The sequence below is a fragment of the Parasteatoda tepidariorum genome, chromosome 4 (genome assembly GCF_043381705.1).
Source record: "Parasteatoda tepidariorum isolate YZ-2023 chromosome 4, CAS_Ptep_4.0, whole genome shotgun sequence".
Classification (NCBI taxonomy): Eukaryota; Metazoa; Arthropoda; class Arachnida; order Araneae; family Theridiidae; genus Parasteatoda; species Parasteatoda tepidariorum.
Window position 1 is genome coordinate 61210748 of NC_092207.1, and position 27651 is coordinate 61238398.

The 27651-nt window shown below is 31.6% G+C and overlaps 2 protein-coding genes across 2 annotated transcripts in view; both read left to right on the plus strand.

The window, feature by feature from the left end:
• Positions 1-6850, plus strand: part of LOC107447298 (uncharacterized) — a 218563-nt gene extending 211713 nt beyond the window's left edge. The window contains exons 8-9 of the mRNA XM_071179921.1: positions 3091-3426; positions 5391-6850. Of these exons, the coding sequence (XP_071036022.1) occupies positions 3091-3426; positions 5391-6605 (1551 nt within the window). The 3' untranslated portion in view covers positions 6606-6850. The remainder of the gene's footprint in view (positions 1-3090; positions 3427-5390) is intronic.
• Positions 6851-11066: 4216 nt separating this feature from the next.
• The window catches only part of LOC107447299 (uncharacterized), a 31545-nt gene continuing 14960 nt past the window's right edge, over positions 11067-27651 (plus strand). The window contains exons 1-5 of the mRNA XM_016062173.4: positions 11067-11368; positions 17149-18854; positions 20490-20673; positions 22092-22352; positions 23500-23664. Of these exons, the coding sequence (XP_015917659.2) occupies positions 17151-18854; positions 20490-20673; positions 22092-22352; positions 23500-23664 (2314 nt within the window). The 5' untranslated portion in view covers positions 11067-11368; positions 17149-17150. The remainder of the gene's footprint in view (positions 11369-17148; positions 18855-20489; positions 20674-22091; positions 22353-23499; positions 23665-27651) is intronic.

Sequence of the window (27651 nt, forward strand, 5' to 3'; positions counted from 1 at the left end):
TGAGTAATTTTTTCACAATTTCACGAAAAACGGACCTTTCACAAAATGTCTGGACAGACCCCTGCACACATAATAGCTAATTTATAAATTTGAAAATTATAAAAGTTAGAGACCATTGCGAAATTACAGGGTGATGCGCCCTATTCTGAAGTTAAGTAGCAGTGATGATCTTGTTGTTGTTGTTCATTTACGTCGCACTAGAGCTGAACAATGGGCTATTGGCGACGGTCTGGGAAACATCCCTCAGGATGATCCGAAGACAAGCCATCGCAATTTTGATCTTCCGCAGAGGGGATGTCACCCACGTTTCGGTAACCGACGACTTGCACGCGAATTCGAGCACTTTACGGTAGAACAGTTTAACGAGGACCAATACCGTACACCCTCGGTAGTGATGATCTAGGTAAGAGCACTATCTCACGGCATCAATTGCCGAACTCTAAACGCTACCCGCCGATTGGGTGCTTAAATCCAATAATGCATTTTATGAATTTTTGAATATTCTAAAATAAGATGAAAAATTGACAGTAATCTTCAGCAATAAACGAACCACTTGACAGTTTGATCATTCCTGAGCACCATTATTGTCAGCATTTGATTATTGTCAACTTTCACATGAATGCTACGTTGTACTGGGCTGCTAGATGAAAAATGACCCATGCGGCTGGCTCCTCGACGACACAGAAAAAATAAGGGTAATACAGGGTGCGTAGCGTTTTTAAGAAAGTGCTTATTTTCGATTTTCGTTTTTTAAAATCCCTTAAAGGTGCTTTTTTATTGGGTGCTTTAAAAAAGTGCTTAATTTTCTTTTTTTCAAAGTGAGATTTTTCTTTTACCATGTTGATTTTCGTTACGAATTATGCAAAAAGACACAGTTCACATTGTTCTATTCAACGTTTTCACAATTAATTCAAACCCAATCAATCTACTTCGGCGTATTGTCAGTCCGTAGCGTATGAAAACCGTATTTGTTTTTCATTATTCAAAATTTCATGATTTTTGACAATTTCAATAACAATACCAAAAGGTTTTTTTTTCGACATGACGGTTAAAACAAAATAAAACTGTCAATTTGTCAAAAATTTTCCAACCTTGCCTAATTATATGTTTTTAAAGTGCTTAAAATAATTTTTTGAGTGCTTGAAAAGTACTTAAAAGGTACTTAATTTTTTATTAATAATTTGGCTACGCACCCTGTAATAAGCGATTTCATGTTTCCAAAATGGCGTAGACCTGTCAAATGCAAGTATTTTCTGTTCGATTGCTGTATTTTAACTTTCACTGAAGAAAGAAGAACGTTTTTATTTACATTAAAAGAAAGTTCGCTTTGCGGTTTGCTATCAAACCGTTTAACATTTGTAATCGCGCAACTTCTTATTCCGAAACTGAATTACTTATTTCTTCGCTTCTCACGGGGGAGCCCATTTTGGTTTTTTTGTTTTGATTTTGTTTCAGGTCAGTCCGTGTAACTTAGTACATTGATTTCTTGTTACAAGCTTTAAATTAATTTTCTTACTCTTTGACTTAGTTGGGAAACCAAGACAATTTAAACATAAATTATCCAAGAAATAATTATACATAAATTATTCAGTTGGTCAAAAAACATATAATAACAACTTTGTACTATATACAACCTAAAACTTTTATTATGCGGTGGATAGGGACAGCATAAAAAAAAGTCGGACTCAGAAAATACATCAATGATTCATGAAATAGATGTGAGAATGCTTTCAATTAAATTAAATAATTAAATTAGACCTAAAGAAATTGTAAAAATATTTAATTCTTCACTGTACATATACATAGAGAAGTTTTCAAATTATACATTAAATAGTTTGCTGCTACTCGTCGTAATCCAAAACGCGCATCTTCTTGGAATGAATTGGTTGAAAATCTCTTTCGTCGCTTGAAGATAGGATTTCAATTGATTTGTTATTTTGGTACCATAAAGTCAGTGATTAGTTTTTGCGACGACGGTCGACTGATCAATTGCTTGTAAACGTCACGATAGTGAGACATGCATGATCTCAGCTCTTTTTGGAATTTTAAGCGTCTTTCCCCATTGGTATCTATTTTAAGAAAGTGCTTTTCCAATTTTTTCGAAATCTGAATCTCTGCATATATTTTATCTGCTGTAATAGATTCCGGTTCTTCCTGTCCATTTAGTACTTATGATTAAAAAATAAAATAAAAATCATAAAAACTACATATAAATAGAAACGAAAGTAATTAATTTATTTACCTTTAATCTCACTATAAAATGAATCCTTAATCACATGAATCGTGTATAAAACTCTGAATACGAAGCGTCTATAGTATTTGAGATACGAGCAGACGAGAATTTACAAAATAAAAACAACGGTTTAATTCTAAAATACTAAGTATTTTAACACAGCAGGCGATTTTTTACTGATTTACTTCAACTTGTTTAACGTCGAATAAATTTTAAACAGAAGAGAAAATGGAGTGGACGATAATAAATGAACTAATGAAAGTAAATAAACAGAGCATCGTGAAGTTATTCAGATACATCGTTATCAAGGAGACCACGTAATCAGAGTTCGTCCACAACATTAATGCACATTAATAGGAAACATTAAACTGGTGCTAACGCCGCTAAGATTCATATACCGCATAAAAATAAATCGCACAAAAAAAAAATCCCACAAAAATAAAATCCCACAAAACCAATCGCACAAAAATAAAATCGCATAAAAAAGGACCGCACAAAAACAGGTTTTACTGTATTAATATGCATAATTGTAGCAAAAATGTAGTTCAGTCTGTTTGTTTCTATGAATTGCTCACATTCACCTTTTCATTTCTGCCCAACTCTTCAGTTTGTCTCGGTTTTTCGTTACCCACTCGAGAAAGGAATTTTAATTCAGAACAAGTATGCTCAAACGTTCATATTTGTAACTGTTCACTCACGTAATAGTATTTCATTTTTCAATTCTTTGTTGCCGACGCGAAAAAAATTTCAAGTGTTTATAAAATCCACATACGCATTATTTTTTGTTGTTTTTTTTATTTTTATTTATTTTGTATAATTTAGATAGGTGTTTCTACAGAATGATATTTTTTTTGCAGGTGAATGACATGATTGAGTGTTTAATCAACTACATAAAAAATGATCAAGTTGGAACAATTGCGAATGCACACCTTGCTCATGCTGACCGAGATGATATTTTCTCCGAAATTTGCATCGATATAGCTAAGAAGTATTCCTATGCTGTCGATTTTGCCAAGACTGGTGTGAGTAAAAGTTTAGATCAAGAAGAACGTCCAAACGTTTTTCCTGATTTTATGGAGAAGCACCACAAAGAGACGTACAAATCAAAGAAGGCACTTGGAAAAATGTTCCGTGTGGTTAAAGACTTCGAGTCCGAGAATGAATATGCTAGCATTACGTACCGCGATGTACTGGTAAGCATTTGTAGAGCAGTTCTGTTTTTAAAAAAATAGGATTCTCGCTCATTAACTCAATTCTTATACATCATTTATTTTTTATTTTCACAGAAGTCAACATTTTCCACAAAAACAAAAAAACATTTTGTTAATCATATAACGAAATGAGCGATTACGTAGATTTGACAAGTAATCATCAATATTTGAAAAGAAAACTAAGGTGAACAGAAAGATCCAATAAAAATAAGCAAATTTATTATCAAGATAGTTTCAGATTATTGAAAATGTTGATTTATTTATTTCAAATTGTCTCTCTATAGTTTATGCCAGAGTGATATAGGCAAACAATTATATATTAAAAATCATAAATGGCTTTAAGTAAGAATTATATATGATAAATAAAACTCTTATATTTTTGCAAATATGGAGCTCCACCAAAACGAAAATTAATCTTCATTTTTAATATACTTATGAATTGCATGCATATGAATAGCAAATTTTTAAAATGGCCCAGCTCACAGAACACATCCGTCCACCCAGAAATCAAAAACGCAAGTGACATGTATTCGTAAGAATAGTTTCAACCAAGGAAAGCTAAGGAATTAATGTATTGGCTATTAATTGCCTAGCCTCTTTATCTTAGCCTTACGCATTATGTTGGCAGAAAAGAAAACAAGCATGAGAAATAATTATGAATCCAAAACATAAGCAACCATAAAACTGATTTCGAATTCCATGCTAATGTGTTAGGCAGATTAGAGGGAATCTCTAAAAATAGATTTATTCTGAACTAAAGTCAACATTATTGAATTAAAAAATTACAGAATTTTATTTACTGAGATATTAGGAAATATATTTCACATGACAGTAAATTTATTGATATGAACGTCTAATTATTGATATGAACGTCTAGTAACGTCTAATTTCTCTTCTTTATCTTCTTTCAACATTAAACCAAGCGCAGGAATATAAAATAATGATCTCGAGAGAGAGAGAGAGAGACATTAAAATTATCTACAACAGGGGTTTCCAACTGGTGTGATTGAAAACGCGATTCATCAGACCACATGACCTTTTTCCAGTCATCTACAATCAAATCCAAACTGGAGACGTCTGCTCTTGTTCAAGGCTGACAGCAGAAACTTTCGAACAGGTGGTTGGCTCCCACACCCTTATGCCATGTAATGTGCGCGCCCACAGTTCGTTCAGAGACGTTTGCAGTTGCATCTTCATTAAGTTTCGTCGCTATTTGACGTCCTGTTGCCTTTCTGTTGTACTGAACAACTCTGGCAAGTGTCCTTTCAACTCGAGGATTCAGTAGCTTGTGACGACAACAAGTCTGACGTTGAGACCTGCTGAGTTTTCTGCTTGGTAATCCACTTCCTGTACACATTAATAACTACTACTAACATACACTTTAAAAGAACAGCCGTTTTTCTGATACTGGTTCCGACGCTTCGAGCGCCTACAATCATCACGCTTTCAAGCTCAGTTAAGTCACGCCTCTAGCCTATATCTCCGCGCGTAACACAGTGCAATTGATGGTTCACTTGCCTCGCATTCCCTTTTTGTAGCTATCTCGCTCTTTAACTGTTGGTTGGTCATAATAGTTTGGCCACTCAGTGTATGTGTTTTAAAAGTTACAATTTTACAGATAAAAAATAAAAGGTTCAACTGTGCTTCAAATTATATCACTTCTTCCCCATTTTGAAAAACTTGCCTTATTATCACGTGGGCTACAAATCATGGGCATTTAATAGGTAATTGTAAGTAATGCGTTAGTTGTGATTTTTTAAACACATCCCATAATTTTTTTTAACAATTTTGCTTTTCTTTTCAATGAAAATGTGTTTAAACAAAAAGAAATTCTTATGGATTTGGGAATTATTTACCACATTTATAATTTATTTTGTATTCATTGGTAAATAAATCTCAACTAGTGTTGTACTTCCTGTTAATTTATTCATTATTTTGTTGAATAGGTAGACCAAGATTTAATATTTCCCGGATGGGAAATATATAGAGAAGATGCTGTCAAGTCAAGGAACAAGTTCAACACGTTACTCAAAACTGTACTAAGAAACTACGGAATACAACACGAAGCAGAAGTATTTTCTGGTGCCTTCACAAACCTACATTGCCGATTCCAGGAGAGAAAAGACAAAGCAGAAATTGAAAAAATTGTTGTGCGATGCATCAAGAGACTAGCTAAAAGTATGCGAGAGGAATTTTTAGAAGAATTCAAGGAGTACAGTAATATCAACGAAGCTTACCTAGGTATGTTACGCAAAGCTTCAGCTTGGTATGTTGTTACATATCGTGATGGTGATGGAAAAATCCTGAGCTTCCCATGGACGGTATCCGATTACTTGGCAAACATTAAAGTTAAAAAAGTGCCTACTCAAGAGTCATTGTTTTCACCAATTGTTGCGAAAATGGACCAGCAAATTAAATCCGCAGATTCTCAACGATGGTTACCCAATTTCTCGGAATCGAATGAATGGAATCAATATAATTATCTGTGTGGTGATCCCAACATTGTCAAAAGCGCTCTGCGTGTGTTGATATTATGGGCTGAAGACGAAGACATAATTGAAAAACCTGGTGGAAGAGTGGAGGGACTCATGTTCAAGAGTAGTTTTATTAAACTTTTCCTTCATGTTGCTGAAGTTTCGCAATATATAATTAAAAAAGATAAACAATATGACATACCAAAGGGAAAACTTTTTTCCCCCGCTTCCTTATGCATTGAATTTTGGAGATTTTGTGTCAAGTTGCGATTTTATAATAAACGTGAAGTACTTGAAATCATACCCTTCCAAGTGTACAAATATGGTACTCTTTCTAAGCGAGCTGTTGTGACCTATCACAGATTTGCCGTTTTGGGGGAATTCGAAAATTTGTACTTTGAGTCTGGCATGACCCATGAAAAGATGGAAATGAAACCATTAAATATAAACAACAAGGTATTTCTGCGATCTCCGATTGACGAAAATTCACTGAAATTGGCTGCAGAAACTTTGGTGAAGTATTCTTCCGCGGATAACGTGGAATTGAGGGAAATTTTACAGAATAAGAAAGTTCTTGTGAGTGCAAGAGGCACCGAACAATCGTTAAAGACATTAAAAAGTATTCTGAACAAAAAACAAGTTTTTATAGCTCAGTTATTTAAAACTGGTATAATGCCTGAATCCTGAACTTAGACAACATTCATCAGATCACGGATACATACATTACTCTTCAGGATTTTGTGAACGTGTTTATTTTATGCATATCAAAATGTTCAAGTGCAATAATTTCGCTCAACTAAAAGCATGATAATATTTCTTCATATTCACAAATTTTAATACTTGTTCTTTTCTTTTACCATGCCATCCGTTCTTTATTTTGTACGAAATTTTTTTAAACAAAAAACCTATTAAACTTTTCTTTATATCCGTAATCTTGTCTTTTTTTTGTAATATCTACCCAAATTTTAAACAATCAAAATGTGAAATATTTGTAAAAAAGAAAAAAAAAGAGTTTTTTTGCCATATAAATTACGTAGCAAAATGTTTGGGAACCGATAAAATATTACCGAACCATTTTTTGGACACCTCCCTTGAAAACAAAAATAAGCAAATCTCAACTTTCTTTCATGCTTATATAATAAAGTCGTAAAACCCCGTTTTTGCTATAATTTTGGCTTTTACTGTAGTAATCTAATTTTAAGATTCAATTCAAATGAAAGATGTAATCTGACATTAACCCCTTCTCGTCCACAGTCACGCGAGTCAGCCTGAAACGCTATAATTTCCCGGCCGGTGTGCTAGAACCGAAGGAGAAGTCCAGCTCTTAGAATATGTAACTAACACTGGTAATTGCACGGTTCGATATGCTGTATAAGAAAAACAACTTACAGGGTGAGCAACGTACTCAGACTTAACAGAGCATCGTATGACATAATATCCAGCGCATAAGAAACAAAGTGACTGTTAGGAGGTTCGTCACCTGTGAACCGGTTTACCACTCGCACCGCAATTTTATTCTTTCTTTGTCAAAATGTGTTAGCAGTTTTAATCAACTTGAATGATATTAATGTTTTCTCAAAGGAATATATTTATTAACAGTACAATACCCTTTATTAATAGTGTAAATTGTAGAACAAACCAATAATAAATTAAAAAGAGAAAACTTTTCATCTCCCCTACGCAGTACGGTAGAAACCAGGTTCAAGAAGTTCTGTGCAGGGACCATACCAACCCTTGGAGAATTAGTTTACATTATGCTACAAAAGCTAGCCTTCTTCTCCTATGTATATTCTATGCAGGACCGGATTAACCTATAGGCACACTAGGCACGTGCCTAGGGCCTACGAAATTCAGGGGCCTACGAAGAACTTGGGAGAAAAAAATTTATTGACAAAAATAATTTAGCTTTAAAAACAACAAGTGTATTTTGCACAAAATTATGAAGATACAAATAAAAATATAATATTTTTCGGTAATAAATTATTTTGCAGAATCTTATGATCTAATATATTACTTTTTTGCGATTTTTGGATTCAACGAAATCTTGTATTATGCTGTCGAATTCCAAACTACGCAAAATGTCGTATTCAATAGACATAAGTGCGAGCGATGCCAAACGATCTTGATTCATTGTTGAACGCAAATAATTTTTTATCAATTTTAATCTGGAGAAAGATCTTTCTCCTTCTGCATTTGATCCAAGAATCGACAAATATATTCTTAATGCAATGTGAACGTTAGGAAAAGTATTCACAAGTTTATCTTTAATTTGAGCCTTCAACATTTCTTGTGCAGATTTATGTTCATACAAATTTGAAAATAGTAAAAATTCATCTACAAAGTTTTCCTCTAAATCGGATGAGTAAATTTTCACCAAATTTTGCGCTTTTAGTTTAATCTCAGATTCTGACAAATTTTTGTGAACAAGAAAACCGAAATTATCGTACAAATCACTGTAAGCTTTACGCCTTTTAGTCATTTCTGAAATTAATACATCTAAAATGGCGTAATACGTTTCCATACGAAGAAAATTTTAGCATATATTTTGAAAAGAGGGGAGGAGTGGGGGAAGGAGGGGAGGGCCCAAAAACGGCTATGCCTAGGGCCCACGAAAGGTATAATCCGGCTCTGTCTATGCTAGAATGCTATTTCGCTCACCGTCACATATTTGTGACATAGCTTTGGAATGTTTTAAAAACTATAGGCAAATATAGAATTTGAGATAATGTAGATTTGGTCTTTTACTCGAAGTAAGGCATATTACTTATATACATGTAGTAATTGAATTGAATTGAATGCTGGGTTTAGTGGCACAAGGTCCAAAAAAGGACATACTGCCCCAAACACACGGTTTTAAAAACATATTAAAAGGTTAAGTAAAGCACAGGTATAATACACATGTAGTAAAGATAAACATGTATATATTAGAAAACATGTATATACATTATATAAACATGGAGGGAAAAGTATTTCCGAATGACGGCATTTTAAAATAAAGTATTTGTTCATGGTAAGTGATAACTCTAAAGCGTTGTGACTTACAATCCAGTGTTTAATTGATAGTCAGACATTTATGTAACATAGTCGAAAATGTTTTAACTGATCTCAAAATAGCTGAAATGAGGCAAACAGATATTGATTCTGACAGGAGTGATAGTTATACTCTGATCATAAAGTATCTTTGTTAAAAAGAAACTGCTACTTAGAAGGCGTTTAGACTCACTACCGCAAAATGGTTAATGAGCTCAAGGATGTGTAGATAGATCCCTGTCACCAAATTTCTCATTTAAAAAGAAAATATAGATTCAGTTGTTTGTATGATGTTAGAAGTCATTAAATGGTAAGCAAATACCGAAAAAGAAATTGTGTATTTAAGCTAGAAAAAAAAACTTTAGTAAATAAAGTAATTGCAAAATATTTACAGTATACGTCGTTTATTTGTTATCCAGAAATTTGTAAAATACGTAGTCCAAAAATTATTTTAAACATTCTATTTCATATGAATTTTTTTTCCTCACTTGTATGTCCTATTGTGAAAGAAACTTTCGAATACTAAATGGGTATAAAATCTAACTTCTTGCAGATGTCACCGGGTTTTTGTAATGCGCCTATTAAAAACTTCTAATCAGAATGAGATGTAATTGTATAAGAAGCTATGTAATCATATAAGACAAAACAAAAATTAATTAACTTATATATATACAATGAAGATAGAAAGAAAAGTGAGAAAAATTAAGAAAAATAATAAGTTTCATTTTCTGCGCATAAGCTGCATGCATATATATCTCATATATATTAGGAGGACCGGAAAGTAATATCGTTTCGGCTCATTAAATATTCGCTACTCTTAAAAACCAATTCATTTTTTACGATTCATTTTCGATCTGGCGTTAAAAGGTGGCTAACGAATACATTATTGATTTAAAAAAAATCTTGATATCAAATGCACCGAAACGACATTACTTTCCGGTCCACCTAATATGTATGTCGTTATCTAATAAGTTTATATATATATGTGTGTGTGTCTGCTTATTATTTAATAATAGCCACTTAGTGTTTAACAGTGCGAAACATTTATAATATATTTGACTTTCGAGTCACTACGCAATGTTACAGGCGGGGTGCGTAGCTTTTTTAAAAAGTGCTTATGCTTTAAGGTTACTTATCGTTTTTAAAAGCCCTTAAAGGTTTTTTTATTGGATATTTTTAAAACGTGCTTAATTTTCCCTTTTCCAAAACGAGATATTTTTTCTTAACCTTGTCGATTTTTTCCACGAATTATGCACGAATAAGCGTAATTTTCATAACGTTTTCATAAATCATTCAACCACAATCCATTTCGACGTACCGTTGTCGATCCGTAGCGGAAACCGAAACTAGCATAAAACAGTTGATACAAAGTTACAGTTAAAATAGCTGATGCCACACCAGCTTATCCCACGGAAAACCTTGCGAAGCAGTTATTGCTAACATGAAGATTGCTAGTACAGTTGTATATATTTCAAATCCAAATAATCGTTCATTTTGTTGCGATTAACAAAATATTCCTACACAAAACTATAATTTTTATATAAAAAAAATTATTAAAAAGAAAAACTCATAAAAATAATTTTNACAAGGGTCACCAATTGAGGGGGAGGAACCCTCTCATATTAAGTTGAAGACAACTATGACAACAATAAACTTAAACATTTATTTAACAACTGAACATAACAAGCTAAAAACAGAAACATAAAAATTAAGTAAGACTGTGTGGGATAGAGACTGAGTAAAGTTCGAAGCTTCTTAAATACTGGGGCAGTTCCAAGGTTGCCGATCGTGTGTTTGTAATCCCGTTGATTCTTTTGGCGCCTACGCACCATGCCTGGCGCCACAAGTTTTGACTTCGTTGTGATGTTCAGTTATTAATTAATAATAATTAATTAATAATTACTATCATTGTTCTTTACTACTAAATAAAAATTTTAAACTTAAAACAGCGAATATCTGGCATTAAGGCAAAATAATTTAATTTAAAGAGAGTGAGCATAATATTTCACAAGAAAAAACTTGGTGAAAGGAGCAGAGAATAAAACAGAAAACGCAAACCGAAACTTTAAGTGACGTCATGTGCAAAAAGGATGCGCAACCAGCTAGTTGTAGCCTTGGCCAGCAGAATAAGTAAGTAATCCGTTGTAACACGTCATTCTATATTTATCGTCTGCTCATAAACTTATTCATTGAAAGAATGAAAGGGAATTTTTCTTCATGTCCGTTTTCTAGGAGAATTAAATAATCTGAGCTTTATTTTTAACTTGGAATGCGATATCAATGTTTTTGGATTTAAAAAGGAACTGATATCAAGATATCTTTCAGATATATTTCCTTTTGATTAGAAAAATAAAGTTGTTCAGTTTCGTTCCTTGGCAGAAACCTTGACTATACGCAATTGGTTCAGAAGAAATGCTAAGGTATTAAATTTTATAAATACTTTTCATTTCTATTCATTTTAAATTATTTTATTTTTATATATGTTCGATTGTTATCTATTATTTTTTTTTTATCATTGATTAATATTTTAACAGAACACTTAGTGCAAAATATTTCTCGAACTAACTGTAACTTTGTCCTATTCTTCTTGTTCGAAAAAAATTTTAATTTTCTGTACATTTTCAAATGTTTTATGCACCGAATCAATTAATTGAAATCATCATAAAATAATTAAAAAAAATTGCAGTCATCTAGTGATGAATAAGAATCATGTGCGTCACTGGGGTCAAATTTTTAAAGGAATAGAAATTAAATTACGCAGTCAGAATAGCTCTTTAAATTTCTCACAAAAGAAAAAAATTCTTAAATACTCTATCTGCAAAAATATTAATTTTTTTTATATATATGTAATATCAGGGCAACAACCCCGATATTTTCGTGAATTATTTGTCAAAATAACAGGAATAATGAGGCCATGTTGTGCACAAGCATTTATTTAGTAAACGATGGTGAAGCAGAAATCTCATCCCCGCTCTCGCAGCTGGAGAGGGGGAGACACAGTTCCAGTCAAATCTGACGGAGTTTAGTTGGTATGTATGAATCACCAAAAAGCACGCAAAAACCATCGCTCCTCCGTTTTATACGATAATTAAAATGTGTGAAGAGGCCAGTCATTTTGCATTCCCTGTATTCTTACGCCTCATCAAAATTATTTATTACTCATAAAAAATCGTTTAATCCTTCCTTATATGGAAGTGAAAGATCTTAAAAAAACTCCTCTTTTGAAATATAAGTCTAATTATTATTCATTGGTATGTTTTCAACCTTGAAGTCCCAAAATAGAATTTCTACACTTATCTTTTACCAAAGATATTTTATGAAAACGAAGGAGTTTTAATATGCTTTTATTAATACAAAAGTATTTATAATGTTTGTATTACATATATTTTTCTTATTTTATTAACTTGACTGTTGCAAATTTCTAACTATTGAGGGGGATATATGCCCCCATATTTTTCTTATTTGATTAACTTGACTGTTGCAAATTTCTAATTATTGAGGGGGACATATGCCCCCAACGTTGCTCTTGGTTAAAAATACCATTTCTAATTTAAATTATAAATGTCTTAAAATCATTTTTAAAATTTAGATTTTAAAAATTATACATAAACGGTGTGTTATTAATTAATGACAGTATGAAAGAATGCTGTTCTGTTCTTTGAAATAGCTCACGCAGAGATCGAAACATACATTCAGTGCTTAAAATAAAAAACGGACTATCTTGAATAACTTTTGATCGGAACTCGATCTCAGCGGTTCGAGGGGGGGGGGGTGACCTCAAATATGCTCATTAATTAATGCAGACGATATTTTAAGTTACGAAATCAGGTACAAAGAAGCCCTTTCTCTGAATAAACATAAATTTTTCCGATTTATTTGGATTCTTGATGATCAAATTAAAGGGGATAGCCGCAACCTGAGAAATATGGCCCCAATAGTCTGGTCAGGAAAGCGGTTCAAAGTTTATGTCCCTTAATACTAATTTTATTTTTTGCGTATTTCCCCATATCTCCAGAACTTTTTAAGCGAATTAAAAAAAATTGCACTGAATCAAAAAATTTGTTTATCCGAAGATAATTAAAGTATAACTTTTATTTAATTGTTATTTAATAATAGTCAAAACTATTTTTAACCATTTTAAAGAAGGTAATTTATTTGGCAAAATTCAAAATTTGAGCGAAATTTTATTTAAAAAAACATATTTTTAAAATTGGATTTCACAGGAACTATTTGACTGATTTTGCTCAAATTTTGTATTTTATTATGCAAAATTACATTCTTAAAAATAATGTAAAAAATTGGATTCCTTAGCTTAAAAATTTTCGACAATTATAAAATAAAATATTAAAAAATATATGATACCTACTAAAAGTTATTTTTTGCATGGAATTAGGATTTGCATGCAAACGAATTTTATAAATGTGTGGAAAGTTTTAAAAGCAAAAAGTGAAAATAACTTTAAGGGGTCCAAACTTTAGACTACTTTCCTGACCCTCTATATTTTGGGGGTCAGAAATCCGAATTTGTTTAAAAAAGGATATGTTTATTAAGATAAAGTGTGATTTTTCTATTTATTTCGTAACTTAAAACGTCGTCACCACTAATTATCAGCATATTTGAGGTCACTTCCTCGAACTGTTGAGATTGAGTTCTAGAACGATCATAACTATATATCGAATCTAGAACGATTATTCGATCAAAAGTTATTCAGGATAGTCCGTTTTTTTAATATGCGCATTGTCCAAAGACGTATAATGTGAAAACAAAGGAATACTTTGATTCAGCCTTAATCTAATGCGAAGTAGCCACTTAGCAGAAAAATTTTAAAACTGGGAGAAATTGATTGAAGAAACAAAATGATTTAACTAATTTCTACTGACCGAAAAATTTGTAAATTAAATATCTATGTTATAAACCAGTGTTCCCCAACCCCCGGTCCGTGGATCAAATGGTACCGGGCCGCCCATTTCATTGAAACTGATTTAAATTCCTAGGTTTATACCTCAAATTAAAAATATTTGTGTTCCATTAAAATTTTATTTATTTTAAAAAAATGTGGCCCCCAAAGGTAGTGACATAAATTTAATGTTTTAAAAAGTAAACAAAAAAAAAAAAACAGAAAAAAGGAAAAGAAAGCCACCGCAACTATTTTCTCTTTCAATTAGATTTAATAAAAAAATCAATCATCATAACTGTAAATATCATAAATAAAACACGAAAGCGCGTCGCGAAATTTACATTGGAACTAATGAAGAACTCCGTCTTCCCTCTCGATCGTGACTCATTAATTTAACTTTCTAGTAAGTTAAAATGTTAAATCACTTTGTTCAACAGCGTTGAGTTTTTGGCGTAACTGTATTTTATTTTGAAGGCATGTTTAAATACAATTAAATAAAAATTAATAAATCAAAATAATCTAAATTATAAACAATCAACGTCCGTCCGTCCCAGCGGGCCTAGGTAAAATTATCAAACGTTGACAGGTCCGCGGTAATAAAAAGGTTGGGGAACACTGTTATAAACCACCAACTGAGAGTTGAAGCCAATGAAATTTACGAAAAATTGTCACCGCTTTTTAAATTTTTCCTAACTGTTAATGACCGCGTTTTAGGACTCAATCTTTGTGCTTAGAAACTGCTTCATCTAAAATATACTAATTAAGTTGTGCAGACAATATGAAAGCAGACACAAAAAATTAATTTTTGAATAAAACATTTTTTTCTCCACCGGATATCAATTTTTGACATATAAAATATGTGGGTACTCTTGCTATTTGGGATTCCAATTGTTTGGTCAGGAGAGCGATTTGAAGTTGGGACCCCTTCAATGTTCATTTCACTTTTTGCGTATATCTCGAAAACTTTAAAGGATAATTTTATTTTATTTTATAACCGTCGTTGAACAGCCGACCCAATTTCATGGGTTTACGACTACTTACGTTCAACTCCGTAGCCTTGTAATTTTGAACCAATCCAGAAGACAAGGAAACTCCTGGATCAGTACCCCCAGAGGTATTGATTTGTTGTGGGAGACATTGAGACTCGACAGATTTAACGTGCATCAGTCACCATTTACTACACGAGGAGTCTTCAGCCGGCGAGGATCGAACCCACGACCTCTTGGATATGGGCCCAGTGCCCTACCGACCAGGCTATCAAGGTCATCTACTAAAGAAATAATTTTTAATAATTATTTATCGCATTTTATTATTTATTTTTTTAATAATAGTCGAAAAATATTTTGAATCACAAGGTGTATTTTGTGTGTGTATGTTATTGTGTGTGCATGTGTTGTGTGTGTATGTATTGTAAAATTAATGTTTCGGTTATAATTTATCGCCTTAAACATTTTTTGGGACATATTTATATTTCAGTTTATTTCATTTCTGAATTAAAATTGTAAATTTCACTTTTACTATATTTGCGCTTAAAACATCTAAGTTGCATATTGCGCTATACATCAATGATCAGAGCAATTCTGAAAAAAGCTTAAATTCTGCCAAAACATATTATTAAAACTACTAAGTTTCCAAACGTTTATAACTGCTTATTTTAAGATTAGCGAGTAAACTAATTTATGCAGAATTTTGTATACATTTAATGTTATTTAAAAGATAAGTTACATTTATGACAAATATTTTTTTCTAAATAGTTTAAAACATATTGTTAACATATTATATATTTTTAAATTTCATATCATTATTACAGGAATATTTTAATAATATCGATAAGAAAAATTTTAAATATAATTTTTTCCCTTCATCTACATAAACTATTTTATTATATATTCATATATCACAGTACTTATTTTCGCCTCTTATAAATATTTAATATACATTTAAGAAATTATATTCTTTAATTTTAAAATTTACGTTTGTTTAAAATATAAATTTCTTTTCTATTTTCATTTATAAAAAAAAAAGTCGGTTAAATTACAATGGAGAACAAATTTTTTTTATATGATTTTTAATGGATCTTGGATATTTCTGATTTCAAGTATGCAATCGATTTCTCCTTCCAACCTTAAGCTTTTTTTTATTTTCATGTGACATTTTTAGCCTATTCTTTATAGAAAAGTGCAAGTTTAAAATCGTTATATATAGCACAGAGTCGCATAAATGTTGCTATAAACTTCTAGGAAAGAGCAAATCATCAGGATTAAACCCATGCTCGGAAACGTCATAGTACGCGGCTAGGGTCGCTTCCCCATGATCTCTTCAGAAACACACGAAAGATCAGTTAACATATTTTATAACTTTCGAATCGTAACATCAACAATATTTTTTTCATTAGAATACAGTGATTTTCATTAGCAGGGGTCTGTCCAGACATTTTGTGAAAGGTCCGTTTTTCGTGAAATTGTGAAAAAATTATTCACATTCTTTCAACCAGGGTCCGTTTTTATGAATTTGTGCAAATAGGGTCCGTTATTGCAAAAAAAAACTTTTTCAAGGAGTTTTTAAATTGTAAAGACATACAAGATTATGCTCAACACTGTAAAATTATAATTAAAAAAATTAAATTTTAAAAAATAAACAACAATTGCTGCTTCTAAATTAGAGATGCAACATACAAATATTTGGTATTTAGCCTATACTGCTGAACGCAGAATATTAATTTCGGACGAATAATGGAAGAATCGTCTGCCGAAGACAAAACTTAATTCGTTTACATCCATCTTTCTTGTTTTCTGCCCTGGAAAGGGTTTATTCGATTAACAAAATAATAATGAAGATAAACAAATTTGTGAAGGGTCCGATTAAAAGATAAATTATTTTGTGAAGGGTCCGTTTTTAAGTTAAAATATTTTGTGAAAGGTTCGTTTTTATGAAAAGATATTTTGTGAAGGGTCCGTTAACGGACTCAAATTTCTTCTAAACAGACCCCTGATTAGATATTGTAATTCATATAGAATATATCTCTCAGTTAAAAATATAAAATGGAGTTAGAGCAGTATTTTTATCACAAGAACCAGCCTTAGATGAAGACAAAACAAGAAGCAGCTTTCAAAATCGTTTTTTTCTTACTGCAAGATCGCGATGATCACGTTCCGATAAAAAAGTAGTACGTGTTCTTAAGAAATTTCGAAATTTGTTCACCAATCATGATCATATTTTCATTTTGATTGCGTTAGCAGATAGATGTATTTTTCTGCTACTCTACATTAATGACAATATATATACATTTATATATATTTTCAGCTATGTCAGAAATGGAAGTCATTCATTTTAGGACTACCCTAGTGCCAACGGAGAAATACCGTACAGAAGATAATATAAATGAGAAATTCAAGGCATATCTTGATCAACTGATCATTCATTTTGAAAAATGTGGTCTGATGGACGTCTCTCTCAATTTTCTGAAAGTGAAGAGAGCTGAAGAGGAAGAAGATCACCCTGAAATAGAAGATCTCTGTATTCAAGTTACGGCAAAATGTTCACCAAGAAACGAGGAATGGCTGCAATACTTCCGGCAGTTGCGCAGTAGATGGAAGAACTTATTCTATCCAAACCCCACGCCAATATTGACGTTTTATGAAAACAAAGCCTTCTCAAAAGCTCGTAACCACTCCCATATTGGTTTAAAGTGTGAGACACTTAGTTTTGGAGTTTTGCCGCTTGATGGTACCTTTCATCAATACTCCTCACTGGAGATTATCGACTCTTGCCACGTGAATTTCTATCACGACAGCCGATCTGTCATTATAAAATACGTTGCTTCCCCAGAAAATATCCACGAATTAGTTTTCTCTTACAGTAATATCAAAAATGTGTTTGTCAATATAGATTGTCATGAAATTTTCTTTGACTTGTGCAATCCGCCCATTATTTTCAAAGTACAAGAAAGCTTGTTAAGAAATAATAACATAAGACGTAGATGTGCTACAACAAATGGTAACTCACTTAAAGTCGAAATATTGGGTGGAGCGAATGTTTTGAAATTGTGTTTAACGAAAGCGTCTGTGATTGAAGAAGTTGTGAGCAGAATTCATTTTCGATATGGGGAAAAACCTATACATTACGCCTACATCATTACATTGCAGAAAGCAGAACCCATCATCCCTCACGTCAACTGGGGTCATTTTGGTAGCACATACATGATGACCGCCATTCTTAGAAGAAATTTCACAATCTGTGCCCAAACATCCAGCGTGGAGAACTCTTTAATCGCTTTAGGTGAACTTTCCTCTGTAAATAGTGATTGTCTGGAAAAAGCCTTAACACTAGTCTTCTCAGCACTGGAGTCGGGGAAAATCATTAACTATTGGCATGCAATCGAGCGGCAGTATTATTATCATCTCAACCATAAAGATGAAATTAACTACATGCATTATGTTGTGCCGGAAAAAAGCCGAATGATCCGTCGCATAACTTTGACACCCACGCGTCAATTATTATGGCCACCTGAAATTATGTTCGGCAACAGGGTTCTTAGAAACTTTGATTCGGAGTATGCGATTAGGGTATCATTTAGAGATGATAATAACTTAAAATTAAGTTTCAACGCTGCGTATGCAAATAGGAATATTTTAGATTATTCCATCCGTAAGCCATTGTCTACAGGAATACGCATCGGATCACGCAACTACGAGTTCCTGGCTTGGTCTAATTCGCAGATTCGTGATCATGGCATATGGACGTACGCTAGAGATACTAAAGGTAATACAGCTCAACATATCCGATCGTGGATGGGAGATTTCTCTCACATTCACTCAGTTCCCAAGTATATGGCAAGAATGGGGCAATGTTTTTCTCAAACAGAAGATGCTGTTACTGTACCATTAGAAGATCCCCGTCACATTCGAACAGAACTGGATATTGAAAGAGGACGTGATTCAGCTAATAATGACAAGCCTTATTGTTTTTCTGATGGCATTGGACGTATTTCAACGGACTTAGCAACTAAGGTAAGAGTACAATATAGTATTTTATGTTTTGTTAAATTATTTGAGTTAAATTTATTTAATTAATTAGATCAGAAACTTTGACAATTTTTTGTCAGAAAAAAATAAAATGGTGTAAAAATTTCACGGAGCAATTAACATTGTAATGGTTTTAAGATTTGCAAACGTTTTGTTTTACGTGTATTTTATTTTTTGTAGATTATCCCCACAATCTGTATTCTTTATAATCTAATATATATAATTCTCTTACGTGGCTCCCAAATTTTGGCTGTATTTCTTTTCTGCCGGTGGCAACGTTTGCTTTGTTTTGCTTACGTTACTATTTCTCTTAAACGGCGACAAAAAAAAGCCTCATTACAACTCCCCGAATGGCAACGCTAGAAAATCGACCAATGATTGCCGCTAAAAATGTCAAATGCCAAATCTAGCAGAGGTGACTCAACATATAGCGCTTTTAAAAACGGAAACGGAAATAACCAGAGAGCATCAGCTGCGGCAATCTCATACTATTAAGCTAGGCAAGTCTTTGTCGATAGATCTCTACTTTAGTATTTTGTCGAAAGTGCTTTTTTTCACGAATTTATATATTACGAATTTATTCGACGATTTTTTATTTACATCACGAATTATACTATAACACATTTTTAATAGGTTTAACGAATTACATGTCATTTATTTGAATTCAAATTTATTTTAATGACTTAGTATTTACTAAAAAGGCTTAGAATGACTTGGAATTTACTAAAAAAAATTTTTTTTTAAAAAAAAGTTTTTATATGGATTTGAATGATTGTTTTGAATTCTTAGAATTTTGTGCATTTTCAATGTACCTAAGTAAGTAGCGAGCGAAGCGAATTTGGTTTGCGAAGCAAACCATATAAGATTGCGTAGCAATTTTCGGGGGTTGGCGAGCGTTAGCGAGCAGGGTGCGCACCCCACTAGTAATATAAATTACTTAAAAAATGATATATAGATTGTGTGTCGGCAGAAATAATTTAGAAATTTTATTCTTTAACATGACTAATAACAGTTCAAATAGAGAACGTTTTTTGACCTCTTTTTTTTAAATTTCTGTAAAAATGTTAAGATTAGGTAACATATAGTTATTTTTTTACATCACCGCGAGTGATTTCGGGAGAGAAAAATAAATTTTCTATTTAAAATGTTCAGTATTTAAAACAGAAAAGTAATAAAAAATCAGTTAAAATTATACTAATCTTTCAGAGCACGTCAAATTTTAATTTTTTACTTATAATATGGTCTATAGAGCGGGGCCTCATTTTTTTCTACACTCTATAATTCTGGAACTAATTATGGAATGTTAATTTTTCCAATTTCGTTGTTATTACATCTATGTACAATTTTTATACACACGCACACATATATACTTGATGAAAGTATGTTTTAAATTAGTTTCTTTTTCTGTCCCTCTATTTGATCTATTTTGCTTTGGCTATATTAATTTGATATTAGAAAGCACTATTTTTGCGGATATTGTCGTGTGAGCTGATGACAAGATAATATATTTTCGTTGGTAACATTTCTAATTTTTAATTACTTTTTTAATAATTTTTTTCTTGCTTTCTTAGTGTATTTGTCTTTATATATACGTATATGCATTTACCTGCCTTTTCCTAGGTGCGCAACGTTCTAGGTCATGATAAACTCTGCAGTGCATTCCAGATAAGATACGGTGGCTATAAAGGCATGCTGGTCGTAGATCCTACCTTAAAAGATGCGGACATAGTGTTTAGAGACAGCATGAAAAAATTTGATTCTCCTCAAAATCAAAGACTGGAGATCGCTAAAACAAGTGCACCAAGTAATTTTATTTATTCATTTTTTTCATCACTTGCTATATATAGCATATTATATTGCATAATATTGTTATATTACATATTATCTATAAATAAAATAACCTAATTAACACTTTAGTTTTGAAGCTAGTATTCGCCAATGTCTGAAAAGGCGCTAATATTTTAATATCCATGTAAGACTAAACATAATACAACTATTTTTATATACTCACAATTTTGAATACTCCTTTTTTTTACTGGACGTCAGTTCGATTGTACATACTCTTATTTATTTATTTTTTACTGTAGGTCAGTTCAAAAATCGACATTTTACATGCATTAAAATAATTTTTTTATTGGAGCAAAATACCACTTTCGTTTCTCAAATTTTGGAACCTTTTTTTTTTACAAATAATGTGAATTAATATGAATTTTTTTTTTTAAATTTTTAATCTGGAAAGTGAAATTTTTAGTTAACCAAGACAAGAAGGCTCGTAAGCATTGAGTCATGAAGAAAAAATATATTTTTCGCAAATTTTTTTTTAAGGTCAAACAGTAAATCAAGATTCATAACTAATTTTAATTAATTTTAAACATCTTCAATAAAGTATTTAAATTACTAATTTATTTTAACCTTACTTTAAAAAAAATCATTTAAACTAGTTAAGTTGCCAAATTAAATATAATTTTACTTCATTAAGTATTATGTCAGGTCTACCAACCAAACATCTTTTGATTCTTGAAGTACAACTTGAATAAATTTTGATTTAATGATTCACGCACTATGAAGCGGTTCCCGGATTTTATCCTAAACATTCTAATTCCCTAGGGCACACGATATTTTGAATTACGAAATCAGACACCCTTCTTTCTCCGATTAAATGAAAATTATTATTATTATTATTTAACGCATATGGATTTTTAGTGCACAAAATATAGAGATCAACTAAAGTCTCTATATTTTGAAACTTTAAGAACTTCGATACAAAGGAAAACTTTAAATTTCGATATCAAAAGTTGGTTCTTCATTCTGCTTTTGTATATTTTGCCAAAACATTAAGGGTTAGGAACATTTCAAAATCATATTTTTAAATTTTTAATTTTCTTCTTCTTAATAACTGTATATATATATATATATATATAAATGAGAACAATATGTAAACAATGCTTTTAAATGACCACAGGAAATCATTAAACTGACAATGCATTATGTCAGATTTTAAGTGCGTAGGTAAAATGATCTGCAATACTTCATAAAGGTAGCAAAATTTAATGCATATGCAGCATAAATTGGTGACCTNTTTAACGATATATATATATATATATATATATATAAATGAACGGGTGTTCAGCTTGTTTAAAATAACAAAGAATTTTAATTATTATAATGTTTTTGAGTGTTCCAAAATTAACGTTTCAGTCTCAGGATGTTAAATATTTTTAGGTAGACTTCAGCTCAACAGACCATTTATAGCTATACTGAATGATCTCGGGGTGCGTTACAGGACATTCCTGCAATTGCAAGAAAATATGCTTCGAAATTTGACGGACATGCTTTTTGAGGAAGAGAAAGCTGCCGAATTTTTGAATTCCAAAACACCTTCAGACATCTTTAAGTACAAAGAAATATCTAAATCTGGAATTTTCATCACAACGGAACCTTTCTTTAGGTCGCTTCTACTCGCTATCCATCGTCATCATGTTGGTAAGAGCATCATCCTTATTTTCTTTTAGTAAATTGCTGTTGTAGTAGTTGTAATTGTCTTTCAGTCGAAATTACGACCTGTTTTTCCGAATCACCTGCTTGACGGCAATGTCTTTTTCAATCATCCGTTGAGCTCTAAAAGAACAAATATTCGCCAATCAGTACTACGACCTCTTTCCTACTCCCTACATGGCTCCTATTAAGCTGTCGGCGAGATAACAACATATAGTTTCTATCGTTTCCTCACTGCTTCAACCAGAATTTTCAGAGTGTCCAGAAAAAATCGCCTCAACAAGGAACTGTATTTAGAAAACCACTCTGCATAAATCAATCATTCTGCACACGCCGTATTTTTTTGCTGATTTTGCCAAATTGTCGAGTTATTGTGGCGCTTTTTTCTGGTCCATATTGTATATATATATCCCCACCATATTGTCGCTAGACCAATTTTCGATGACTTTACGATTAACTAGAGAATTACAGATAACAAATTAGTGGGTTCGACGCATTATGCACCCAAAAGCAAAACAACGTACTGCCAGTCGAGAATGAAATCAATAGGAAATAAGATTAATTGTTTCACATTGCTATAGGTTGAGTAAGTCATGTCATTTCTTCAATTCTCTCGTTTTAGAAATAGTTTTATTCTTTTTACCATAGCAATAAATAGATAGCCTCAAACTTTCGGTCGGAAGGTGGGGAGAGATCTCGTAATAGCCAAAGAAAATATATAGAGAGAGCTAATAACCATATAGTACTCTATGAATTGGAGAATAAGAAAATGTAACCAACAACATGAAGAAAAAAATAAGTGGATGCCAGAATGAAAATCGGAATATACCAGATGCTAGAAACAATATATTGCTTGATTTTGTCTATGTTCATAAATTTTTATGCATTGGGAATTTTTGAAAATATTTAAATGCATGTGATATAACCTAAAAGTTTATTATTCCCTTTTTTTCATAAATAAGTAAGCCATAAATTTTGGAAATCAAATTAAATATCAATTAAGAAAATTAAACTCATTTATGCAAAAAGGTATAGTTCCAGCAATAAAACCATTTGCTCTTTGTTACTCAGTGCTATCAGTTTATTAGATTAAATGTTTCTCTAAGTTTATTGGATTAAATGTTTCTCTTTATAGAGAATATCAAAACGAGAGCAAATATTGCGATTGATCCCAGCCTTGGACGAAATATGTTTGGAGTACTGGATGAAACAGGGTTGCTTCAAGAAGGAGAAGTATTCGTTAAATATACAAAAGATATTTTAAAAGGCGAAACAACAAACGATACCGCCATACTGAACGGTAAGTTTAACACTCTTCACTTTTATGCAGACAAACAAAACTTATAGCGATATTATTATACAAGCAAAACTTATAGCAAAGAACGATTTATCATCTATCATGATCAACTAGCTACAATGCTATTGCTGTCGCTTATCCTTTCTGTTTGACGGAGTCAGACAAGATCCACGAGTTCGTTGACTGAAAGGAAGTCGAAGACTAGGAGAGGATTGCTAAAGAGATTCTCCTTAGAGAGTCCCATGCAATCCAAGAGGTGCTCAGGAGAAGCCTGATGAATTTGGCACTTGGTGCAGGTGACGAAGGTTTTCCTGCCCTCGTTGAAAGTGAGGCACTTGATGTGTCCACTAGAAAGCCTTGATAGAACAGTCCGGGTAGCGTCTTTACACATTGTCGACTCCCGAGCACCTCCACTCGCCGCGGTTTTATTTGTCAACTGTTTCACCGCCTTATCTAGTAACCCTCACTCAGAGGCAACCCTACACTCGCCGCAATACAGCACTCGCAAAAGTCATAAACGAATCTTCGCGCTCATGGATATTTTTAAAAGTTGCTTGTTGAATTAAGTTAAAATTTTATCCTCGTTTAAGACTAGAAAAATTCAAATAACGAGATCAAAATACTTCGTCCTTCTATAAAGAAAAAGTTACATACACACAATTATTTCAGTTAATTACATACATATTTCGGTTAAAAAAATTTTCAAATAGAAACTATTCTTGTAAATTAAATAAAAATCTGGAGTAATAAAATATTTATATCTTCAGAATAATCAATTTCTTTTGAATATCTTAATTAATAAACAAAGTTTAAAAAAATAATCCCCTATATAAATCATCACATTATTAAGTGTACATATTTTTGAAGATAAAAGTATTAAAAAAAATTTACGCAGTTTGAAAAATAATTATTTTTATTTCCTTCATTTTTACCAGGTTTTTTCAATTGTTTCTATTTTGGAAAAAATATGTATTCTTCAAAATGCTTACAATATCTTAAAAAAATTGCATATATTTTATACTGAACAACTTTTGATTGACAATATTTTCTTCATAAGAGAGTCCTTAAAAAAATTTGAAAATATTTTCATTAAATTTGTTCAAATATTTTCTGTAAAATGCGTGCTATTATGAAAACAAGGAGAAAAAATATTTTTAGTAAAGCCATGACATAAAGAAACAAATCTATGACATATTCACTACTATTTTCGTATAGTTAATTTATTTTTTATAACATCAAATCATATTTATTAAAACTTAAAGTTGTGGCTGCTCAACTTTTTTTAATGTTTCTTAAATTTGTCAGGGAAAATTCCGATATTTTCCATTTTTCTTGCTTCTATCACTATTATTTGTATATATCTGAAATTACTCACCTTCGTTTTAATTGTTTCCTAATTAATTTTATCATATATTTTGCTATATATATTTATCCTTTCATTCTATGCTTCATTAATTTCATAACTTATCCATCTTGTAACTTTTTATTCATAATTTTATAACAACTTTAGCTTATTAGATTCTATAACTCAACAATTGGTCTATATATTTTATAATTTTTTTATTCAATTTTTGGGCTTCTAAATAAGATATGGAAAAAATACTATGAAAATTATTACATTTATTGTCAATCTAAAATTAGGCCTTTTTTTCCTCCTAAGTGCGAAAACACATTTACTAACTTAATGTAACGTAATTTAACACGATTCATCTATTTTAATAAGAACGATTCAGAGAAAAGCAGGATCAGTAAAAGTGAAATGTGTATTTTAATTTATATTCTGCTTCAAAAATGAGACAAAAGAGACACAGAAAACTTTTCTGTTATTATTTAATAGTATTCATTAGTCTTTAAAATTCCAAAAGAATTTTTAAGTTGCTGGAATCATATAATAGTCTCATTTGTAACAACTTGTTTTTTAATTTTTTTTCACACAATAGCTTTTATTGTATGTAATTTGCTTTAAAAGTTCAAACATTTATTCTTAGATTGTCATGCAGTCTGTGTGTCTGAAAACTGTATGACCTATTTTATTTTATTTGTTCCTTGCAGAATGGTAATAATTGTTTCTTATTTGGTAATAAAAATCTTACTTTTGCTGAGATCGCAAGAGTTTTGTTTTATTATCATAACATCGATTAATTTTTTTGAGAAAAGTGTAAGTCCTCAGCCTTTCAACCATATTGCTTTAAAACTACTTTCTTTATTTAAAGTAAATTATTAAATTTAAAAATTGTTAAGATTCTCTTATTTGACTCAATATCTTGTCTTTAATGAATCAGAAATAAATAAACAGATTGTCCTTATATGATATGAGTTATGATATGAGAATGTCAAAGTTGATGCTTACTGTTTACATTATATTTTTATTTTACAAATCATAAAAAGTTTTCTTTAATCAAAATTGTGTTCACCTCATAAATATACTTTAACTGCTACAAATTTTTAAGTCCTGGCTACCAAAGCTGTGGAGTTGGCTAATACGTATGAAGGAATTTATCGTTTGGGACATAACATTTACAAAAAAGTGTCAAATCTAAGTACAATTGTTTGGACGCAAATATTGTTGGCACTGCAAATGGGAATCATTACATCAAATTTAATCATAGATATCAATGTCAGAAAAGTAAAAAAGAATAAATTCATGTATAAAGCTGACAGCAACAATCTCCTCATCATTACACGTATATAAAAAGAAAATGCTTAAAACTCATAAATTGTGTAGTTACTTAAATTAAAGGTTCTAAAAACTAAACAATAAGGTACAAAACCCTGCTGCATTATAGAATATTGTGTCCACATACTTGGTAAAGACACCATAAATTATTTGCAATAATTTTATAAAAATAATTAAAAAGCTATACCCTACTCATATATCCTACACCCACAACAAAACTTTATCCTAAAAAGGAAATAAAAAAGTAAGAAATAAATATGTGTTTCAGGAAGTCCGAATAAAAAGAGAATGATAATACACAAAATTTTTTAAAGCAGCTAAATTTATTCACACCTCATGTTCACTCATGCGTTTTTTAAATCGTATGTCGCAAGTGAAACATGCGCGAATTAATATTTGAAGATTTTCGCGAGAAAATTTGAAACCAGACTTGGCGAAAGTAACATTGACGAATTTCAAAATACGGTGCCAAAGAAGTGCCCGGGAGTCGATAATGTGTAAAGTCGCGTCCGGGTACGTCTGTCACACGGGAGGTCAAGGGACAAACCCGGTTTTTATCCCTTGTACCAATTATGGGTTGGGGGTGTTTTCCACTCCTCCGAGATTTTTGATTTTTCCAGAGAGTATAACTCCAAAAAAGTAAGTGTGGAAGAGGGAGTTGTTGTAATCCTGAAACCCTCCTTAGCAAGAATATCGGCCATTTCATTCCCATGGAGATACCCATTGCAAATGAACATCATGATTAAGTGAAATGAGCTTTAATTTAAGCAGGATAGAGGAGCTACAGTGCTAAATTCTCAATTGAAATTTTGTGCCCGATGACAAATTACTTTTTTCAATTGCTTCCCAAATGTGTAATTATGCAACACTTTTTGACATAAACAATAAAATTAAAAAGGAAGAAAATAGTAAAATAATTGAGAAAAAATAAAGTTTCAGAAGCGTCAAAAAAGATAAAAACAATTCATTTCCATCAGACCTAAAATTGAAAGAAAAAATTAAAAATCGATGCAAACATTATCACAACTTAAAATTCGCCACTTCCCACAACATTTGATAGTGATGCTTGAAGAGAGGCTGGATTCGCAAAATGTTCAAGTATGTTTACCACAAAATTATATTGATGCTTTTAATTTATAAAATAAAAAAATTGTATCACAAACATAAAAATAATGTTGACTGGGAGCTACCTTTCTATAAAAATTTCACAAGCAACCTTTTTCAACAAAAGATCATCATCAAAAGTACAAGTACATCAAAGTTGCAATCTGACTGGAACTTTCTTTATAACGGACATTTACGTCTGTTGATCG